Here is a 22,598-nt window from a genome sequence, read left to right as displayed (position 1 = left end):
CAAACTGGCTCTATCGCTTTCACAAAAGTTACTCATACGACATGGGCACCATACGGGCCTAGTTGCAACACTGCGTATGAGTGATCCGCATTGAAACCGTCTACAGGCATTTCAAATAGAGTGCAATTCATAAGTTGTAAAATAAAACAATGGTCCACCCTGGTGTGCAGCTATCACCTTGAGCACTTAACGTATCTACGTATATATTTGCTCTATAGCAAGTATGACAAATATGTCTGTTTCGGATATTTGACGATACGTTTCGCAGTTCTCAAAAGTCTGTACTCGGCTTACATTTACGAAGGTAATATATAGTATAGTTCGTTAATATTTATGCGTATATGCATAGACACCAATAGTTGTTAATCGTTAAGAGTAATATGCAAATTCTGTATGTGGCTTTTATTTCGCTTGGTTTAGTTAGGAATATGTATACGCGTATTGTTGTAAATATCTAACATAAATTCATACATGAAGCACACTTGGGTTCGGTTTTTATTAACTATTTGCTAGTGTGGTTAGTAATTCGTTCAAAGTTTCGCATTTAACAAAATATCCATTATGTTAACAATTTCATTTATTTTTGTTTTTTTTTTGTGTTTTTTATTTTTTAGTTTTTTGGTTTTTCTATTTTCAAATATATATTTACTGTACGAAGATAAATTTATTAATTTCTTATTCTTTGTTGTATTACAGTTGCTTCATCTTCCTCGTTGTTGTTCCCGCTGGTTCTTTATTAAAGAGTTAGAGAATTAGACCTTCGATTGATTATATTGAATTCTTCTGTTCTGTTCTACATCCCTTTCATGTGGTTTGCATTTGGAAACCATTGTAGCATTGTTTGGGGGTATTCATTGAATTGGCTTAATTGAAATACTGAATTGCTGAACACACACAGACAAAATAATGTACGTTACGATCCTTAAAAAATAGCATTTTCATCTTCAACATTAATCCCGCCTCAGTTTTGTCTCAAATAATTGCGCCACGAAAAATTACAACCTCGCTTAACACCTAATGCACGTCTCAAAATATTTTAGAACTTCATGCCATCGAGATGCGGATTAATATTAATCACTCAATTTCAATTTCAATTAATCTGTATATAGGCATGCATGTACTTATGTGTGTATAATTATGTTTCTGTTTCGCATCGAGGTGATCAAAACATTTCTGAAGACTTTCTTGTTCACAATTGTTCTTAGTTCTTGTTTGCAAAAAACTTTGGACGTTTGGTAATTCTTATTCAAGTTCATTTAATTATAATTAGACAAACAAAATGCTTAAAGCTGCCCACAAGACTTTGTCTACTTCTTTTATAGGTTTTTGGGTTTCATAATTACGATTCCGTTTTGGTTTTTATTAGTACTCGTATATATATTAAGCTTGCTGCAGCTGCTTAACATTTAAAAGACACACAGTATGTAGGTGAAACTAACTCTAGGATTACGGATACTACACTCTCTATGTGGTTTTCTGGTTTTCTATGGATGTGAGTGTGATAATCTTCTTGTTGTTTTACAGTTTTATAGTTTTTAGTAAGGCATATGCACAAGGGAAGGACTCGATCGATCATCGTCGTTCATCGTTGGATATTTTGGATACTAAGTTAGTTGGTAGAAGGGAAAACACATATCTAGAGGGGAAGACAATACTGGGGACAATTGTATGTACAGTACAAGTTTACAGTTTACAATTGGCTGCTTGATATGAGTATTTAAATTTTACTTTAGTTTAGTGCTTAGTTTGTGAGAAGCTAGAGAACTAAGAGCCGCCATCCTGGTCGTCTAACCCTACTAGCTCGAACTTATAGATACTTTCGCACTGTTACAGACTACACATTAAAACTCCTTCAATTACATTTCATTGCAGTAGTTATTGCTGTTTGGTTGTCGAGGTGTCCTGCTGATTGTGATGCTAAAGAATCGTATAATTAACTGCTTTATGTTTCAGAGTGTCTCATGTTGGCTGTGTTTTGTATTTCCCAAATGGTGGAGGCCATTAGTTGATGTTTTACAATTTGTTTAAATTAAGTTTGCTTTATCAAATACCCTGCAACTTCATTTAATTATCACAGTTTTTCATCAGAGATAGTTTAAACGTTTCAATATTTTTTCATTTCTTATTTCTGCTGTTTCGTTAAATCAATTTTCTTGGTTGTTCGTTTATATTTTGTGTTGCTACAGTAGAGTATGCAAAATAAAAAGCAAGCGAGTTGAAATTTGTGCATAATAGTGTCCTATGTAAGTAAGATTTATAAATTAGTCAGCAAACAAGGATTTTTTGCCTAGGATGTGTGGGGAGGGGGTTTGGTTATTATTTATGTTCCACACATCTATGCCTGATATGCTGCCCGCTCTTCTCTCTCGATAATCTTATACTCTAATCTACTTCTCTAGATTTTTGTTTGCTTTTCTTTCGTTTTTGTTTTTGGTGAGCAAGTCGTCTCGTGTAAAACAAACATCGATTTCACTTTTAAAGTAGTTTCTGTTTTATTTTTAATCATAATTAAAACGTAATTATTTGGAAGCAAAAGATGGCATTTTGTTTAACGTCTTCTCAATATTTTTTCAGCGTTTTGTTCGTGGCTCTCTGCACGTTTAAAACACAAAACATTTCTCAACGATAACTTGAACAGAGCAAATAAAACAATACACAAAAAATATAAATGTAAATTTAAAATGTCTTCTTGGAAAGTCTTCTTTTGAATTTCTCGTTTCGTTTGGTTCTGGTAATCGTATATAGTCATAGGTAGTGGTGTGTAGATCGGGGGTGTAAATCATTCATGTGGTGACAAATGCCGGCCGATGTCCATTCGTTATCTTTATTATCCCTCTTCTTTTGTGGTTTCTATCAGTGTTTTGTACTTTCGACAAAGAATATTTTTTGGTTAAACCGATTTGTATACAAACAAGGTAATAATGGCAAAAGACACAAGTATATAATATACCTTCTCTAATACATCATGCGTACTTTTGTGCTTGCAGCATGTGGGTGTGTGGTGTTGAACGTGTTGGTATTTTGGCATTGCTTTTGCTTTCTTTCTCAAAATACATACAATAAATACAAGTCTCCAATTTAACAATACAAGTATAAGTGCGGGGTTGTCCATATATCACGTCATCACTGATTGGAGGGGATTCCCCACGAAGGGAGGACGACAATGGGCGAAGTTGCGATAACGTAATTTAGGGACATCCCTCTAGTGTGAGTGTGTGTAAATATAGGTATATATATATATGTCATATGAATAGGTAGATAATCCTCATCTGATCGAGCTAAAACAAATACAATACAAATATAAACTAAGCATTCTAAGACGTTGCGTGAATTTTGGTACTTTAAGTAATGCTCATAGGTTGCCTAACACATTGAGAGTATTGAAAGTAAAAGCGTACTAAAACGACAGACTAATACAAATTACAAACAAAATACAGTTCACTTAATTAGGAAACATGAAGGAAGATTAATAATTAAAATAATTGGCAATACGAGCGAGGAGCAGAAGGAATCAACAACATACTTTTCACTTTGAACATTTTTTTTGTCGTTTTTTTTTTTTGTTGGTTTTTGTTTTTTTTTTGTTAATTTTCATTTTGGTTTTGGGCGGGCTTCGGCCTTTTCGCTAATACACAAATCGTTTGTTGTACTATGCAGCCTGTGGTTTTTATATGTACGTATAGTAGTAGTATGTGGTATATATTTATATAAATATGTATGCATGATTATGTATAAGAATGACCAAAGAGCAAATCAAAGGCATTTTTACAGTTTTCGTCGACACATTATATGCTATACAATTGCGGTTGGAGGATGGATGATGTGTGGTGTGGTGAGAGAGTGCATTTATGTGGTCGTAGTTGCAATTTCTACATTGTTCGTCTTGGCGCCGGCGGCCAATTTCTGCTGCTCCGCTGTGATGTTGGCTTCGTGGCCATCCACGTTGCTGCTGCTGTTATCGTTGGCATGATTGCTGGAAGGTAAGGGAATGGTTTTAATTAGTGTTAAGGTATTAAGTGTTTGGTAACAATCCTAACCAGCATTTGCTAAAATATTAATATATTATACGGAGATAAATTTACAAAAATCGTTTAAAATTAGCTTATTTTGATAAGAAATGAATAAACATTTTTGTAAATATATTCTCCACTTACAATTCATTAATTTTGCTCGTTGGTCCATTTGAAATGGGCGTAGTCTGCTCGGTCTCCGTGGGACGATCCGCACCCAAGGGCTTGGTCCACATGCCCTCATCGTCCTCGTAGTCCTCCTCGCCGTCCAGCAGCACAGACTGCAGTCGGGTGACAATCGATGCGGTCTCCACGACACTCGACTCGGCCAGCTTATCGCTGATGGCCTTCTCCACATTGGCATTATTGTCGTACTCAGCCTGCTGATCGTCGCTGCGCGCAATATTATCCTGGACAATCTTGTCAATAGATTCAGCGGGTGTTTGCTCCTCCTGTGGCTCCACTTCGCCGGCAGATGCCGAAGCTGCTGGTGGTGGTGGTGAGTCCTCCTCCTCGTCATCGCAAGGCGGCGGCGCTCTCGAGGGCATCCCGAGATCACTGCCAAAGGTGCTGAAGTGCGCATCAAAGTCGGCAAAGTTGTCGGCATTGAAGTCCGTGCCCCAGTTGGCGGTGCCCGTGTTAACCTGCGCCGACACGCTGGGAATGTCGGAGAACTGGACGTCCATGTCCCAGGGATCCGCCAGATTGTTAAGCGTGATCGAGTTCTTGGTGAACATGCCGTGGCCATGGCCATCGCCACCGCCCGAGTGGTCGCCATGCTCATCATCGTCATCGTCCTCGTCGTCAATGTTTCGACCGAACTGGAAAAGATTCTGATCATTGTCCATAGTGAAGACAATGTCCTGCAGCGTGTTGTCCAGATCGCTGTAGCCCATGTTGCTGTACGAAAGCGTTCCAATGTCCCAGGCATTCGTCTCGCCCATATAGTCCTTGGAGCCCACATTGTACTCGTTCTCCTCGTGCGGATTGCAGTCGGCCAGCAGTTTGGTCTGCTGCTTGACGGCCAGCGTAAATTCACCAGCTTCCGCATCGATCAGTGCTTGCCAGAGCTTCAGCTCGGCTTCATCACTTAGGCTGGTGGCGATCAGGTCGGCGATATGTTCAGATTCTGATATACAATTTGTAATGTGACGCAGAATTTTAATAAGGTGGCCCATGTAACCCAGACGTCGACCCTTCTCAGCAGATCTAAAAGTAAAACGATATTGTTTATTGGCTGACAAGTAATTAATTCCTGCCACTTACTGCGCCTGCGCATTGTGCTGCCAAAAATCGACCAGTTTGGATACCAAGTGACAATTTACAATCAACTGCAAAGCATGGGAATTAATAACTTGTTCTGTTTAGGAGCAAACTAATAACTTACATGTGTTTGCATTTCGGAGGGCGGAGCACTGGGCACCGTCTTGGTCTTGTCGAGATCATTGAGCGTTGGCTCCGCTTCCTGCTGATCTGCTGGAGATTCACCATCTATCTCACTATGCTCCACATGATTTTCCTGGGCTTTAGGTTCTTCTGCTCCCTCAGGGGAAGTTGCTTCGGCGGCAACTTCCACTTGGGCAGCTTGTTCCTCCTGTTGCTCATCCTGTGCCTGGGCAGCCGCTTCCTGCGCAGCTGCCACCTCGATTTCAATGTCGCCTTCTTGGTCCTCCCCCTCCCTGCCGCCCTCCGCCCGCTTGGCATCGTTCAAGGCGTTCTTCATCTCCACCTCGGACTCCTCGGTGCCCACTTTCAGGAAGGCATTGATCAGGCAGTCGGCGGTGAAGAAGTCGGTAACCTCCGTGGATGCAGTGTTGTTGTTGGACAGCTCGTTGTAGAAGACCACATGCAGAGCCTTCTCCATTTCGGTGTGCAGGAAGTTGTTCCAGCAGTACTGCTTGAAGAACTCCAGCAACAGGCTGAAGTACTCGGTCGCGCAGATGCTGCAGAGGAAAATAATAGATTAAGGTAAAAGAAAATACAAGTTATTCAGTGACTTACGCCTGCTGAATGGTCTCATGCTTGGTCTCCAGCAGGGCGGTGAACACGCGGCACACTTGCAGTCGGGTCTTGCCAAAGGGGGGCGTCAACACGGCGGCCGTTGTTTCCAGCGTGGGTTTCTACAGAGCCAAGCGATAAACAACAATGGTAACAACTTTGTGACTAGAAACAAGCTTACTAACCGCAGGCGGGTTCTTTAGTATGTGGACAAATTCCTGAAGGCGTGGCGCCATCACAGTGATCACAGTCTCCTGCACTTCCTGGTGGAATTCCCGCTCGCGCTTCTGCAACAGCCGCTGGCGATCCGAGTTGGGCTCATCTCTGCACAGAAATACACATAAATTCGGGGTTTCGGTCTAGAAAACACTCTCATCTCAACTCACGTGAAGGTAATTGGCTTGATGAGCGTAAGTACAACCGAAATTCCTGACAAGATGGCGCTCTCCTGAGCGTTTGGTTCCAAAATCACATTTAACAAGGCTTCAATTGTGTCCGCGGATTCGATCGTCTTCAGTATGGGATTGGAGCCATCGAAGGCCGGCTCGAACGAATCGTTCTCCTGCTCGGTTTGGCGCATCAGGCGCCCTTGGTTAATAAGATCACAGAAAAAGTCGGCAACATTTGCATGTTTGTCGGTCTCTTGAGGATTACGCAATATTGCAATCAGTCTCTCAACAATTTTATCTTCAGTTAGCCACTGTAAAAATAAATCGATTAGTTTTTATCTTTAAGTACGCAGAATACCAATTACTTCGAATAGGTTACGCTTGAGTTGACCACCCTCGATGTCCTTCATCATCTGCATTATTAGATCAGGTATGACCGGTGTGTCAAAGTGTTTACAAATGAAATCCAAAAAGGTCTTCTGCGATTTAATATACTCCAGGAGTTGTAGGCACATGTGTTGATACAAAAACCAATCTTGTTCAGGCTTTTTGGTAAAGAGCATGCTAAACGTTTTGCTAAAAAACGACGATAGCAATGGATTTAACGGTGGTTCCTTTTCCAGATATGAATACAGCAGCTGCAGCGTCTCCGCGTCGGTCAGTAGCTTCTCATCCAGGGACGGCAGGCCGCTAGATAAAAGCAGGGATTAACTATCAAGTTCTGGAAGTGACTGCCAGATAGATGATCTTACAGTGTGAGGATCTCACAGGACATGTTGGCATAGCGGAACCTCTGCGACATGGGCACATCCTCGGAGGGCTCGGTCGTGATCAGCTCCACCAGCCGGCGGATGACCTCGGGACGTGTAAAGTAGTTGACCAGGTTCTTCTTTTGCGTCTTGCACTCCTGCAGTATGTCCTCCTCGTCCAGGAACTCCTCCAGCGTCGAGTTCTGGGGGTCGTAATAAGAGAGGGGAGTGAGTTTTTACCATTTATCCTTTTATGGAGCACCTACCTCCTTCTCCAGTAGCGCCTCTATATTCGCGGAGGGCGCATAACCCTTGTCCCAAAACATTTTTCGCACGTACGTCTTGGCGGTGACACTTTCAGGCTGGGGGAATCAAAATATCTCTTCGCTGGACTCGCGGATCGCTGATGATGGGGCATGCACGTCTCTGCGGGATGGGAGATTGGAGATTTGAGTAATCTTGGGATATTAATTAAACTCGCCACTCGACTCGCAGCACAAAGTAATGCGTAAATTTCTGTAATTATGCCAAGCAGGCCCCACATATACACTAAGAATGCGGCCCGAAAAATATGTGTTTGCCGGTCGTTTGGCCTTGCTACGGGTAGGTGGTGGTTGGGGCCGCACTTACGAGTTGGCCGGACTGTGTTTTCCGCACTGTTTGTTGCACTTTTAATTGTTTTTCAACCGAAAAAACCACGCTATAATTTTCTTCACTGCTTCTCAGAGGTGGACAATGTTCGATTAGACCGTATAGACAGTGCCTTTGAGCAATCGCTTATCGATTGGCTCTTTCGTATGTTCCCACTGTGCTGCTGCTGCGTTTGAAAAACAAAATAATAAGAATTGAATAATAATAATAAATAAATAATAATAAAAATGTCAAATTAGTTATTATAGCCTCTTCCCATAGAGTCCATCCGTTTGAAACGGTTGGAACTCCATTCGCCATCTACCATCCAATAACAGCTGACTGAAGAGCAGTTGCTCAGCTCAACATTAACGAAGGGAGATTTCAACTCGGGAAAACTTTCGTAAAATTGCGTTCTCCTAATTTTATTGTAGAATACAATAAATAGGTTAAGAAAATAGTTTAAAAACATATCTGAACGTTTATAACATATCCTAAAATGACCTTACGGTTTTGTTTTCACACGGATGGTAGATGGTGGATGGAGCTCTGTGGAAAGACCCTATTAGCTGGATTAACGTTTTACACTTTACAAAAAAAGAACTAATTTCCATTTATTTTAAATGAAATACAGATTAAATAAGAAGTACCAACAAATATTTATACTTTTTCCAGTTAAACCATAAAAAATTGGGTGCTGCGGGTTCAGTGAGAACAGCGATAAATTTGACGGCATTTAAAGTAGCGGTTATCGGATTGGCGGTCATCGCTCATTGTTTTTCTGAATTGTATTTGATATTAAATACAATTTGAATTGTATTGTTGCTGAAATGCGATGGGTGAAATAATCTTGTGCGGAATTGCAGAATCCAGGAATCCAGAATGTCCAGAGGATCCCTCAGAGTTCCGCTTCGCCAAGAGGAGATGGCTGTTCAAGGATGAACTCATTGACCACAAGGAGAAGCTACTTATTTGCATTGAAAAATGTGCGTTGGTTAAAGGAACCAGGATTTCCCTACTTTTAGAGATAATAATCCTTCTTCATAGGCCAGAATGCAAGAACGAGGAAGCTGAAATTCAAGGCAATCCATCAGGACACCGGCTCCTGGACCTTGGTCCTCTGCCACGAGCAAACGCACGTTCGAGCCCGCGATATTGAGATGGAGGTGGCTGGCCAACTGCTGCCCCTAATCTTCAGGGACTTCCAGATCAGCCTGGAGTTCGAGGTGGCCCAGCAGGAGCAGGAGCACCAGCGACCCCTCAAAACCTATGTGACGACCAAGCTGTACGACGCCCTCTACGAAAAGCATCGCCAAATGAGGCATCCGGATCAGGAGCTGCCCCTCAATCTTCCCGAAAGATTTCAATCCCGTCTACGGAAGTATCAGGAGCGCACCGTGTCCTGGATGCTGGGACGCGAGCAGCAGTTGACCCAGCTGCCGGCCAACTATACACTCCTCCATGCCGTCGACGGCCGGAGTCGCGTCTTCAAGCACAACTACTGCCTGCAGTTTTACTCCTCGTTAGAGGAGGAGCTCCCCAGGATCTCCCTGCCGCCCGGCGGCATTCTAGCTGACGAAATGGGCCTGGGCAAGACCGTGGAGTTCCTGGCCATGCTGCTGATGAATCCCCGGCCAAAGGACTCCTTCAGGAATGACTACTGGTACCAAAAGCTCGATGAGATTGCCGACAATGTGCCACTGAAGCGGGCGAAAATGGGCAAAACCGAGGAGGTTTTCTGCATCTGCACGCAGAAACGTGGAAAGCGGGTGCAGTGCAGCAAGTGTTACAAATGGCAGCACGAAGCTTGTATGGATATGTGTAGATCCCGGCAAGAGTCTCCCCACCTGTGTCCCAATTGCTGGTCGGAGCTGGCCAAATCCTCAGACAGTTTGGTGGAATCCGGAGCCACCATCATTGTCTCGCCCAATGCCATTATGAAGCAGTGGTTCCAGGAGATGCGCAAGCACATATCGCCTGGTCTCAAAGTGCTGCTCTATTTCGGTCTGCATTCTTGCAGGTGGGTGAGTCCTCTGGAGCTGGCCAAGTACGATGTGGTGCTCACCGATTACACGATATTGCGCAATGAAATTTACCACACGACGGAGTACAAGTCGGACCGCCAGATGCGCCACAAACAGGTGTACATGCGGCCCGATTCGCCGCTCCTGATGGTCAACTGGTGGCGCGTTTGCCTGGACGAGGCGCAGGTAAAGTGCATAATCTTCACCTGCTTTTAAAGCTAACTAAGGTATTTCTTATTCTATCTACTCAGATGGTTGAGAGCAACACCTCAGCGGCTGCGGAAATGGTGAGAATGCTGCCGGCCATCAATCGCTGGGCTGTAACCGGCACCATCGACGATCTGCCGCCTCTGCTGGAGTTTGTGGGTCGGCCGGAGGTCTGTAGGCCACCGGATGCCTGGACAACGGTGGACAAGGCCTTCCAGCTGAACTACAAGTGCGAACCGCTGCTGGAACTTCTACAGCACAGCCTGTGGCGAACGTGCAAGGCGAAGGTGGAGCACGAACTGGGCATTCCGCCGCAAACGGAGGTCGTACACCGCCTGGAGTTGAGCAATGTGGAGTCGCTGTACTACCGGGAGGAGCACCTCAAGTGCCACGAGCAATTCCTCGCAGCTGTGGCCAAGCACACGCGACACAACGCCGACAACAGCTCCTGTCTGGCGTCCATCTCGCCGCAGTTGCTGCGCATCATCCTGAAGCCCTTCCTGCGCATTCGACAGACATGCTCGGTGCCAGTGGTGCTTAACAGCAATGTGTCCAGTACGGACTACCTGAATCCGCAGGATCTGCTGATGCGTCTCAAGGCGAACAATGAGAACGAGTGCAAGACGGAGCTGCGAAGCTGGGCGTCATCCTACAACGGCCTGGCGGCCATACACTTTATCAAGGAGGACTTCCCGCAGGCCATTAAGTATTACAAGCTTCTCTTGAAGCTGGCTGCAGACTATAACGAGCAGAATATATCGTGGGTTCCGCTTTAGACTGTCTCTATTAGAGCCCGGCATGAATGGATTCAATGAATTTTTTGTTTTACATGAATGAATTAATTAGAATATTGAGTTTAATAGAATTGAATGAATGAATGGCATGAATTTCGAAATAATTCAAACGACAATTTCTTTTGAATAAGAAAGGGCCATAATTTTGTAACTAAACCTGCCTGAATTTTACTTTCTAAGCAGTTAACATTGATTTGTTATAAATTTCCCACTTTTTGTTCTTAAAAGAAAGCACAAAAAAAATCTGGCAAATTCATAAAAATTATTTATTCATTCATTCAATTCGAAATGGATTAGAAAAACATTCACATAGAATTGAATGGCATACTATGATAAAACAAAAATTGAAAGATTCACGCAGGGCTCTAGTCTCTAAAAATCAAATTTAATAACCCCTATATTTTCACCTTTCAGTGTGGACAGTGTGCTCCAGATTCATGCCATCTATAACCTTCTACAGGCGAGCGAACTGGCGGCAACTGCAGACAAGATAACCGAGCTGGAGCAAAAGAACTATCAAGCTCAAATGAAGCGACTGGAATGGAAGTATCTGGAGGATAATACCGCCGTGCTGGAAGGCGCACTTAGTTGCTACGAGGAGAAGCTCAAGGAAGTCGGCGAGCTGGAGGTTCAGTTCGAGGGCAGCACCGTGAATCTGCTGGCCACGATGGTGAACCACAAAACCTCGCTGCACGATGCCATGTGGCATAAAGTCCGTGACGATTTCTTCCGGCAAAATATCTCTGTGGAAAGGCTCGATAACGTTAGCTCTGTGGTCGGATTGCTTTACTTTATAGATCTTTGGCATACGAAACTGCAAAAGTTGAAAAGTAATTTACTTACTGAATTCGATTACCTGAAGGGAGTTACGCAGGAAGCTTGCCAGGCTGTGAAAAAGGGAAATGTACTCTCGCAGGAGATAAACAACTTCATAGGAAGCGTAACCGATTGCCATTTGGCAGATATTTTGGTAGGTCTACTTTAAAATTCGTTTAATACCTTTTGTATTAATTTTTGTATACATTATTCTTTAGAAGGATAATAAGGATAAGGCAGACAAACCCAAAAAGAAACGTTATTGTCGCCTGTGCAAGACTCGCGATTCTCTGAATCAATTTGAGTGCTTGCTGTTTGCCAAAAAGCTGGACGAAGAGGCCACCGTTACCGAGGGTCTGGAAAATCCCAGCATGGAAATAAGTCTCATTAAGGGTAAGCGAATCTAAGAATTAAAAAATAATTTTTATAAATTAAATATATCCTCTTCCAGCTATATTTTCCTTCCTGCGCTCCAAGCCGGAGTTTAGCGAATGGAAGGAGGAGTGTCAGAGCAAACTGGATTTGCTTTCCTGTCTGCAGGACCTGGTCAAGTTCCAAATTAAATACTGGATTGAGGTGGAGTACATGGTAAAGGCTTTTGATGAACTGGAGATGTGCCGAATGCGCATCCTTCTAACCGACGATCCCGAGGAGCAATCGAACTACCGAATCCTGCCCTGCCAGCTGGACGAGCAGTTGGAGTTCAATCAGTACAACCTGCACGAATCGCAGCTGAACTTCACGCGGCTGTGCGGTCGCTTGAAGTACCTGAAGCATCTGAAAGAGGATACCACCGATAAGCCTTGTCCCATCTGCCAAACGCAGGATGATGTGAGGGTGGGTAGAGCTATTTTTAACCATTTTTCTGGGTGTAAAGAATGCCTTTCGTTTTAGTATGTGATGATGGTTTGTGGCCATTTTGTGTGCCAGCACTGCCTGGATAGCATGAGGAAGAAGTATGCCCGCGATGGCGTCACCAAATGTCCACTTTGTCGGCAGGATTCGCCACAGTAAGATTTGCCTATAGTCTATAGTTCTTACTAGAGCCCTGCATTAATGGATTCAATGAATTATTTTGATTTTTTTTATTTATATGAATGAATTAATTAGAATTTTGAGTTTAATAGAATTGAATGAATTTGAATTTTGACTTTAATAGAATTGAATATATAAATGGCATGAATTCCGAATTAATTTAAAATACAATTTCTTTTGAAGAAGAAAGAGCCATAATTTTGTGATTAGATCTTCATGAATTTTATTTTCTAAGCAGTTAACATTGATTTGTTAAAAATTTTCCACTTTTTGTTTTCAAAAGAAAGCACAAAAAAAAAATCTGGCAAATTAAAAAAAATCATAAAAATTATTCATTTAATTCGAAATGAATTAGAAAAACATTCAATTTATTTCACATAGAATTAAATTAATCAGAAATTTCATGGCATACTATTATAAAAAAAATTGAATGATTCTCGCAGGGCTCTAGTTCTTAACCGAGCACCCCTTATACACAAACGTTTATCCCACAGATTATACTACTCAGTACGTCCTGGGGCACATAAATCCATTGTCGGAGACTTCAGCACAAAGATAGCCAACATTGTGGAACTAGTGCTGAAAATTAAGAGCGATAATGAGCAGGAAAAGGTACTTATCTTCTCCCAATGGCAGGCGATACTCCTTCAAATCGCCAGAGCCCTCAATCTCAATGGCATCCAGTTCCGCAACAAGTGCACCAACAAGGATTTTGAGGACTTCAAGGATCCCTTTGGCAAAGTCACCTGCCTACTGATGCCCCTTTCCAAAGGTTCAAAAGGCTTGAATCTGATCGAAGCCACTCATGTTTTTCTTGTCGAACCGATCCTCAATCCGGGCGATGAACGCCAGGCCATCGGTCGCATTCACCGATTTGGACAGGAGAAGTAAGTTTGAATATAAAATATTAAATATTTTCCTGTACTCACTGTATTCTTTGTAGAGCCACAAAGGTTCATCGCTTCATTGTGAATGGAACGATTGAGGAGAATATTCTGTCGCTAATTACTTCAGCCGATGACACAAAAACACTGTCCACGCACTGGGATTTGGAGAACATGACACTCGATAGCCTCAAGAAGCTATTCATACTCAAGGAAAAGGAGTAGAATCAATTAAAGTTTAATTATTGTAAGGTAATTTAAAAGCCTTGAAAATCCTGGAATCCCTGGATCGATCGATCAATCGAGCATTAAACGATAAGTATTTATTTTAACTGCAAGGGTATATAAACTTCGTCTTGTCGAAGTAAAACATTCATATTCATTCCATATTGTAAAAAAAAAACATTTCTATAATTAACCCATTTTTTTTTGTAAAAATAACATAACTGTAATATATAGAAATGCATAGCCGGCCAATATAAAATCAATCTACAAAAATATATAACTGCCACATGAAACAAAGAATTTTATAATTTAATAATAACTAATTAAAATATCCCAAAAAATTTAAGCGAAACAGTTTAAATTGTTTTTGAAGTTATAATTTCACAAGACCTCGCAACCACTCAATATAATCCAGATTAATCTAACTTACAACGAATCCACATAAGTATATTGTGTTTTCCTGATTAATGTACAGTATTATTTGTACTAAGATTAAGGACATTAGATTTAATGTTGTGTAAAAGTAATTTATGCTTAAGCTTAAGTTATAACCACAAGGATTAAAAGGTATTGCTTTCGGGGAAAAGCCCACTACTGTTTTTCCCACTTTTGAATGGCGTTAAACGCCGATCAAATCCTAGACATGGTCGATTTTCAAGGCGTCCAAAGTGGTGCCATCGGCATTCGCCTTCTGGGCGTAGTAGCCGTCGTAGGAGCTCTGCACCTTGTCGATTTCCTGCTGGTGCTGCAGCCGTTCCAGCTGCTCGTAGGCAGCCTCCTGGATCTTCCGGCGCTCGTCCTCCGCCCGCCGCTTCACCTCGTTCTCCTCGAACTGCTGCGCCTGGAGTTCCGCGGATGCAGCCGCCCGCTCCGCCGCCGCCTCCTGGTATTCATCGTACGACTGCAGGTTGCGATCGCTGCCCTCGAGCTTGTGCAGCGAGGAGAGCTGCTCCTTGGCCGCCTCGGCGATCTCGCGTCGCTTGGCCTCCGCCTGCCGCTTGGCCTCTCGCTTGCTCCGCTCCTGCTCCTCCAGTTCCTCGCGAGCTGCGTAGAATTTGGGTGAAATCACTGGCGGACGGTTCTCGTGGGTACGCTGGTGACGCTTCAGTGCCGTCTCCTGGCGGAAATGAGTGCCGCAGGTCTTGCACTCGAACGGTTTCTCGCCCGTGTGAATCCACTCGTGATGCCGCAGCGTTTGGGCCTTGGCGAATCGCTTGGGGCAGAAGCGGCAGGCGAAGTCCTTGACCTTCTCGTGGATGATCTTGTAGTGGCGCTTCATGTTGCCGATATTGTTGAATCCCTGGCCGCAGCCGGGGCAGATGTGCTTGCCCTCCTTCTTGGTGAAGTTCACCTGCGGCGACCACGAGGGCACCGAAACCGAGGGTATGGGATTCACAGCGGTGCCGGCTAGCTCAGAAAGGTCCACCCGCTGAACCCTGCGTGGATCCTTGGGTATGGTGGCCACGGATTCGGCGCACACCTTGAGCAGCTCATCGGCGGCATTTTGGGACATGATCGGTTCAACTGGCGGCGCTGGGGGATTGTCCAACTGGGTGTCGCCGGGTGCCTCGCCCATTTCCACCTGTCGCTGACGGTATGTTTCGATGGCCCGCAGAACGCGCTTTTCGTGCGTCTTCAGGTGTTTGGTCAGGCTCTTGGGATACAGAAACTTTTTGCCACAGACCTGGAAGAAGAGTACATAATTAATAACACATATGGGAACTTCCACTTGGAACTTGAACAAAACATATTTCCACATGATTTTGCCCCCATTTTAGTTTCTAAATAGTTTGATCCTGAGCTTAACTACAAATTTGGAGTATAGTTTGATTTTTTTTTATGACAAACCCCATTAATATACGCAAAAGTTAATTTTTGGCTATTTTTTGATTTTTTTTTTTTAATTTATCCTTTAGGAATATGTGACATTTTTCTGTACTGAATGCTTCATTTACATGTTAAACTATTAAGTTAAAAGCAAAACAGGCAGAAATTGAGGGATAGAGGTAAAGAAATACTTTCTACAAAACGCTAAGAAAAAATGTCTGGAGCGAATTTGGTTAAAACTGCATAAAAAAGAAACTGCAAACCATTTTTGAGTAAAACCAAAACCATTTCACAGCGACATGTTTGGACAACATTCTACAAAAAATCGCATTCAAATATTCCATCAAAATTCGCTAAATTCTAGTGTTGAATGAACTTCCTCGAAAATCACTTCTATTTTTGTCCCGAGCGAATACGGCAGTTTTTTAACGATATCTTAAAAACTAAAGGTGGTACAAAATCAAGATTTTTACACAAAATAGAGCTTGGAGGGAGTGAATTATTAAAATTATTAATTATTAAAATTAAAATAATTTTTTTTCCAATTTATGTTCAACTTTAAAGGAAGTGAAAGATCTCCCCCCAATCTCACCTTGCACTCGCAGCGCTTCTCCCCGGTGTGCGTCATCTCGTGGATCTTGCAGGCATGCGACTTGCCAAAGGTCTTCCCGCAGTACTGGCACGCATAGTTCTTGATCTTCTCGTGCACGATCTTCACGTGGTTCGCCAGACTCTGCTTGTTGTGCGAGGCGTGGTCGCAGATGTGGCACTTGAACTTCTTCTCCTGGGTGTGCGTGAGGATGTGCGTGTTCCACTCCTGCCGGGTGGTCTTGCCCACTCCGCAGTAGGGACACACGTAGTTCTTGATGCCCGCATGCCGCATGAGGTGATCCTTTAGAGCGCTATTGATCACAAATCGCTTGCCGCAAATGTTGCAGGGGAAGGGCAGCTCCTTGCCGTCGTGCTTGTACATGTGCTTCTTCAGGGCCATCGGACAGCGGAAAACCTTCTCGCACTCGGAGCAGGGGTAATCCCGTGGCGGCGCCGCCGCCTTCGTGATGCCGTGCGCCTTCTTCAGGTGGAAGGTGAGCAGGCGGATGCGGGGGAAGGTCTTGCCGCAGCCGTCGACGCTGCAGGAGTGAACCTCGGATAGCTCCGTGTGGGCGTGGTCTATGTGGAGCCTCAGGCCGCCGGCGGTGGTGAAACCTAAAATGATAGATTAATAAGTAATCTTATTTGGAAAAGGTTAACCCATATTACTTACCTTTCCTGCAGGTCTCCACCTTGCACTGGAAGGGCAGCAGGTCGTTGTGGTGCTTCATGTGCTCCTCGTAGCGAATGGCCTTCTTGAACTTCTGGTGGCAGATGTGGCAGTCGATGATGCGGTGCAGGTGGCGTTCGCCTGGCGGAATCCTCCTCCGCCTGCTCTTCTCCTCCTCCTGCTCCTCCTCGGAGCCGGTAAGGAACTCCCTCTCCTGATCCCGATCCTCCTCCTTGATTCGGGGCCTCTTGGCTTTCGCTTTCAAGCGCTGCGCCAGGGGAACATCATCGTCGCCCTCGCTGCTGTTGGGCTCAAAGTCCACGTCTTGCTCGAAATCGTCTTCGTCGCTTTCCTCCGTGGAATCCCCGGCAAAGATCGCCATCAGTTCGTCCTGCTTCACCGCCTTCTCCACCTGCTCTGCCTCCTTGTCCACGTGCTCCAGCATCTTGAACACATCCTCCTCGTTCTCGATCAGCTCCATTTTGTGATCCACCAGCGGATCGAAGTTGATGCGATCCTCCTCCTCCGTCTGGCCCACCAGCTCGGCCTCGTTCCCAGCCACATTCAGAACATCAAAGGTTTTAATCTGCGAACTGGAGGGCAAGGAAAAGACGTTTCTGGCTACCATCTCCTGGAACTTCCGCACCGAATCGACGCACAGCTTCTGGAACTCATGCAGGTCGTCCAGCCGGCTGAAGCACTGCGTGCAGAGGCTCTTCGGGAAGCCATCCGACTGCTCCACCGCCAGGGAGGTGCAGAAACACAGCTTCTTGGCCAATCCGGGGATCAGGAAGAGGTCAAAGGATCCCGGGCCGCCGCCATCCTCCGGCAGGCGATTCAGGCAGATGCGGCACACCGCGTGCACCGAATACTGGGCGGCCTGCTCCTCCTCCTGCTCCATGATGCCTGCTCCAGGGGGAATCTATTGGTCAAAACCACGGAATTTTTAGGCCGAGAAAAACTTTACGCGTCAGACAAACCAAAACAAATACCAAAAAAACACTCGCCAGTGATGGCTAATAAAAGTAGCCAAAGATCAAAAATAGCTAGAAAATTTAATTCAAGAATAGCCAGCGGGAAAGGTCCTATGGAAAATTTTGTTATTTTCATAAGGTTTCTCCATACAAGGGAAAGGGACAAACCCTCATTCACCCCTTATATTTCTTCAATTTCTGGTTTTAAAATACACGGGGGTAAATGAGGTTTCCAGATGATTTTCCAAAGAAATTTGCATTTTCCCTGCACCGCTGCCTGCTAAAAGGAACACGATTTTACACACTATAAGAACTACATAAAAACCACCCGGTGGGTAAGAATCGAAATTTATGAACTGTTTTAGTTGTATTTTTAAGTGTAGTAAGCTGAAAGAAATTAAACCACCTTATTTTAATTTAACAAAAATAAAATCATACACATATGATAAATAAATAAAAATTTATCTAATTCGACACTTCAGACGAGCTGAAGGCCTTAGCTGCTAGAGCTCTTAGTTAGCTCTTAGTTAGCTTATAGTTTTAACTTTGCTTTAGTTAGCTTTATATAAATAAATAAATAAAATATAATAAATAAATTTTAATTTAGGCCTAGTACTCACTTCAATCAAAAAGGCAACGATACGAAAATTTCTATACAAAAATGACAGGCGGAAAATTTCGTGTTCAAAATTTTGTATGTGAATTTTTATTTCGTAGGCTTTTCCCTTGAAGTGAGTACTAGGCCTTAAGTTAAAAAAAACAGCTCTTTTTGGCTTGAAAAAAGCCAAGCGGCAGGCAATGTCGCTCGCCAACATCGCTCACTTACCAACACTGAACCGTGAAATTTGAAATTCAAATCTTGAATACTTATTACTGTTTATTTAATCATATTTAAATCGTTAAATTCAGTTATAAATGAATACAATAAAGTACAAACTTAAGCAGCTGAGAGGGGGAGTGGTGGTTTAAATACAAAAAAGTAAAAACATGCTTGCAAAGTGACGGAAATTAGTTGGTAAACCTTAGAGACCTAAAACTCATACATGTCCTTCATAGAAACACACATAATTAAAGGGATAATGCCGCTCAAACGTGGTCCAGCTTCAGAGCGTCCACCGAAGTGCCCTCCGCCTCGGCCTTCTGGGCGTAGAAGCCGTCGTAGGTGTTTGTCTGCTTCTGCAGCTTGTTGAGCTGCTCGAAGGCGGCCTCCTGGATCTTCCGCAGCTCCGCCTCCGCCTTCCGCTTGGCCTCGTTCTCCTCGATCTGGTAGGCCAGCAGCTCGGCGGTGGCCGCAGCCCGTTCCGCAGCGGGATCCTGATACTGCTCGAAGTTCTTGGGCTGCTGGCGCTTCACAGCGGTGCTCGTTTCGGCCTTTTGGCCCGCCGGTTCCTTGGGTTTGCCGGGCGGACGCGGCGGCTTGTCGTGCACCTTCATGTGCGTCTTGAGCACCTGCTCCTGGCGGAAGTGCTTGCCGCACACCTTGCACTCGTACGGCTTTTCGCCGGTGTGTATGTACTCGTGGTGCCGCAGATACTGCTTCTTGGCGAACCGCTTGGGGCAGAAGCGGCAGCAGAAGTCCTTGACCTTCTGGTGGACCACCTTGTAGTGCAGCTTCATGTTGCTCACGTGGTTGAAGCCCTTGCCGCAGTCGGGGCAGATGTGCTGGCCCTCCTTCTTGGTGAAGTTGACCTGCGGCGACCAGGAGGGCAGATTCACTGAGGGAATCGGATTGGCCACCGTTCCGGCCAGCTGGGCAATGTCCACGCGCTCCACGCGTCCACGCAAATGCGGACTGGGCTTGGCAATGGTGGCGGTGGAGGAGCCACTAGCTCCGTCGCCGCCCATCAGCGGATTCGCGCCCTGCGTCTTGGGCAGATCCCGCTTCTCGTGGGTCTTTAGATGCTTCGTGAGTCCCTTTTCGAACAGGAAGACCTTTCCACAGATCTTGCACTCGCAGCACTTCTCCCCCGTGTGACTCCGCTCGTGAATCTTGCAGGCGTGCGACTTCCCGAAGGTCTTGCCGCAGTACTGGCACGCGAAATCCTTGCGCTTCTCGTGCACCACCTTCACGTGATTGGCCAAAGCCTGTTTGTTGTGCGAGGCATGATCGCACTGCCGGCACTCGTACTTCTTCTCCTTGGTGTGCGTGAGAATGTGCTTGTTCCACTCCTGCCGGGTGGTTTTCCCTACTCCGCAGTAGGGACACACATGATTCTTGATGCCCGCGTGGCGGAGGAGATGGTCGCGCAGGACGCTGTTGATCGGGAAGCGCTTGCCGCAGATCTCGCAGGCGAAGGGCAGCTCCTCGCCGGTGTGCTTGTACATGTGCTTCTTCAAGGCGGTGGGGCAGCGGAAGACCTTCTCGCATTCGGTGCAGGGGAAGTCCCGCTGCGGGGTGTCCACCTTGTGGACGCGCTTCATGTGGAAGCTGAGCAGCACGGGCCGGGCGAAGGACTTGTTGCAGCCGGCGTAGGTGCACGGATGCATGGCCGAGGTCTCCGTGTGGGCGTGCTCCACATGGACGCGCAGCCCGTTGGCGGTGGTGAAGCCTGGAATTTGCAATTATCAATCTAAATCTCTTATTGTAAAAGGTTTACAGCATAGGTTTACCCTTCAGGCAGCTCTCCACCTTGCACTGGAAGGGCAGCAGGTCGTTGTGGTGCTTCATGTGCTCCTCGTAGCGGATCGCCTTCTTGAACTTCTGGTGGCAGATGTGGCAATCGATCAAACGGTGGCGATCCCGCTCCTGGGCGGGAATCCTCTTGCGCTTGGGCTTGTCCTTGGGATTGCCATCGGAGTCTTCGTCGGAGGAGCTGATGTCCTCCGATTCCTCGTCGGCCGCCTTTGACTTGCCTTTAACCGCCTTGGAACCCCTGGCTCCTCCTCGACCTCGACGGCTGCGCTGGGCCAGCGGAATGTCGTCGTCGCTGCTGTTCAGCTGGAAGTCCGCATCCAGATCATTATCGTTGCCGCTCTCGAAGGAGTCTTCCTGGGATTCCAGCTGATCCAACTCCACCTCCTCGACCTCCTTCTCCACGGACTCCAGCATCTTGAAGACGTCCTCCTCGTTCTCGATGATCTCGATCTTGGAGTTGAGCAGCGGATCAAAGTGCACGTTGTCCTCCTCCTCGCCTGGCAAATCCTGAACGGCGACATTGGGATCCAGAACATCGAAGCTCGTTTGGCAGGCAAAGGCGTTGCTGGCCACCAGATCCTGGAACTTCTGCACCGAGTCGACGCACTGCTTCTGGAACTCGTGCAGGTCGTTCAGCTTGGAGTAGCACACGGTGCACAGGTTCTTGGGGAAGCCATCCGCCTGCTCCACGGAAAGGGAGGTGCAGACGCACAGCTTTTTGGCCAAACCGGGCACTCGGAACAGATCGTAGGCCGCCGCGTCGTCCAGCGTCGACAGGCAGGTGCGGCACACCGTGTGGATGGAGTACTGGCTCCCCTCGTTCATTGCGGCCACTCGATTCCTAGCTGGGAGATCCTAAATCCCGAAAAATGAAGCAATCCGAAATGTTCTCGGCGGAGAAAAAAATCCAATACAACACACATTTGTGTGTGTACTCGCGTACCTGCGTGTGTGTGCGCGTCGGTGTGCAGGCTCGTCAGCAATTCGGTTATCGATTAACCGCAAAGGCGGCGAGTAGACTCGCTGGCAAACTGCGCAGCTCTAGCACTCGCCCACCCACACTCAGGCGTTTTGTTTTGTTTTTCTCATGCACACATGTGCGCAGGGGATGGGGCAATAAGACCACAGTCGCGGGCAAGCAAATAGCACTAACATTATTTACTTAATTCATTTATTAAATAATAGAAACATAAAATTAAAATTTGTAAGGAAAAACGTTTTATTTATAATAAATAATAGTCGGATTTACAAAAGAATAATCAGAGCCTTCCTCTATGCTTACTTTAGAGGAAGTTATAAAATATTTTAATATTATTTTAGTTCAATAAAAGTCTACAGACTATAATAATATACATAAAAATAAAAGTTAAGGCTGTCAAAAATTTGTACACCTTTTTCTTACTTATTTAAATTTAAAACTGGTTTCTATGGATTGTTTCTATGGCAGCTTTTTATAACAAAGTACGCCGTTTTTCATAAGTCTTAAAATAGTGACGCTAAAATTGTAGTTTATTTAAATAAAATGGAACAGGAAGACGAAGATCCTATAAAATCTCTGGAAGCCAAAGCCAAAATTTTGGAAACTGAACTAGCACTACAAAATGCCGGAATCGAGAACAACAGGCTTAAACTGGAGGTCACCAAGTTAGAAGAGATCCTGGAAAAGCAGAGGAAGGTCCTGCAGAAGGCCGAGGACAACAGAAAGGAGGCTAAATTGATTTTCTCCACGTTGATGGATTTAAAGAATGATAATGGGACGAACTTAATAGTTAAGTATTATCCTTATCTTATTAGAATTACTTAGATTCATTTATTTATTTTAGGATTCCTTAGATCCAGCAGAAAAAACCGTTTAAGATGAACAGAACTCCCCCAGAAATCCCCTAAAATTTAGAAGACTGATATATTTCATACCCTTTATCATTGTACAATCTTTCTAACATAGTTTCTCTACAATTAAAGTTCCCATCGATTATATTTTCCTTTTAAAAAATGTTTATTTACTAAATTTGAAGACAGGACTTAAAAATGTAAAATTGTATTCAAAACAAGCTGCATACGAATAAATCTCTTAATTAAAATTAAGCTTATGGTTTCATAGGTGATATTAAAGTGGGTTTAAAAAAAAAAGATAACTTTA

General features: G+C 44.7%; 5 protein-coding genes across 7 annotated transcripts; 2 read left to right on the top strand and 3 right to left on the bottom strand.

Moving 5' to 3' along the window:
* Positions 1-387: 387 nt before the first annotated feature.
* On the bottom strand, positions 388-7,918 carry fmt (phosphatase 6 regulatory subunit 1-like protein fmt). 2 transcript variants are annotated; one of them, XM_017155137.3, is made up of 11 exons: positions 7,777-7,918; positions 7,413-7,572; positions 7,150-7,349; positions 6,763-7,087; positions 6,395-6,708; positions 6,194-6,332; positions 6,012-6,130; positions 5,398-5,953; positions 5,277-5,341; positions 4,155-5,219; positions 388-3,973 (listed from the first exon to the last, which is right to left on the bottom strand). In XM_017155137.3, the coding sequence occupies exons 2-11, from the start codon at positions 7,470-7,472 to the stop codon at positions 3,847-3,849; spliced, it is 2,970 nt and encodes a 989-aa protein (XP_017010626.2). In that variant the 5' UTR covers positions 7,473-7,572; positions 7,777-7,918; the 3' UTR covers positions 388-3,846. The 2 variants fall into 2 exon arrangements, with proteins under 2 accessions (XP_017010626.2, XP_070070565.1); XM_070214464.1 differs by lacking the exon at positions 7,777-7,918 and adding an exon at positions 7,628-7,753.
* Positions 7,919-8,542: 624 nt separating this feature from the next.
* Positions 8,543-14,347, top strand: LOC108066575 (E3 ubiquitin-protein ligase SHPRH). The gene is made up of 9 exons (XM_017155148.3): positions 8,543-8,762; positions 8,824-9,986; positions 10,052-10,767; positions 11,216-11,771; positions 11,836-12,010; positions 12,069-12,454; positions 12,512-12,627; positions 13,147-13,539; positions 13,596-14,347. The coding sequence occupies exons 1-9, from the start codon at positions 8,612-8,614 to the stop codon at positions 13,759-13,761; spliced, it is 3,822 nt and encodes a 1,273-aa protein (XP_017010637.2). The 5' UTR covers positions 8,543-8,611; the 3' UTR covers positions 13,762-14,347.
* A 51-nt stretch (positions 14,348-14,398) lies between these two features.
* On the bottom strand, positions 14,399-17,845 carry LOC108066576 (zinc finger protein 420). The gene is made up of 3 exons (XM_017155149.3): positions 16,853-17,845; positions 16,181-16,794; positions 14,399-15,445 (listed from the first exon to the last, which is right to left on the bottom strand). The coding sequence occupies exons 1-3, from the start codon at positions 17,748-17,750 to the stop codon at positions 14,399-14,401; spliced, it is 2,559 nt and encodes an 852-aa protein (XP_017010638.2). The 5' UTR covers positions 17,751-17,845.
* Positions 17,846-18,682: 837 nt separating this feature from the next.
* On the bottom strand, positions 18,683-21,561 carry D19B. Its single transcript, XM_017155174.3, has 2 exons — positions 20,434-21,561; positions 18,683-20,372 (listed from the first exon to the last, which is right to left on the bottom strand). The coding sequence occupies exons 1-2, from the start codon at positions 21,281-21,283 to the stop codon at positions 18,910-18,912; spliced, it is 2,313 nt and encodes a 770-aa protein (XP_017010663.2). The 5' UTR covers positions 21,284-21,561; the 3' UTR covers positions 18,683-18,909.
* A 349-nt stretch (positions 21,562-21,910) lies between these two features.
* On the top strand, positions 21,911-22,492 carry LOC108066594 (uncharacterized). Of its 2 annotated transcripts, none has more exons than XM_070214331.1 (2): positions 21,911-22,226; positions 22,292-22,492. In XM_070214331.1, exons 1-2 carry the CDS (start codon positions 21,981-21,983, stop codon positions 22,343-22,345), a joined length of 300 nt encoding a protein of 99 aa, XP_070070432.1. In that variant the 5' UTR covers positions 21,911-21,980; the 3' UTR covers positions 22,346-22,492. The 2 variants fall into 2 exon arrangements, with proteins under 2 accessions (XP_070070432.1, XP_017010662.2); XM_017155173.3 differs by having other exon boundaries at positions 21,922-22,226; positions 22,282-22,444.
* Positions 22,493-22,598: the final 106 nt, after the last annotated feature.

The sequence above is a fragment of the Drosophila takahashii genome, chromosome 3L (assembly GCF_030179915.1).
Source record: "Drosophila takahashii strain IR98-3 E-12201 chromosome 3L, DtakHiC1v2, whole genome shotgun sequence".
Classification (NCBI taxonomy): Eukaryota; Metazoa; Arthropoda; class Insecta; order Diptera; family Drosophilidae; genus Drosophila; species Drosophila takahashii.
Note: the sequence above shows the minus strand (reverse complement) of the source record. Positions and strands in the feature narration are given on the sequence as shown.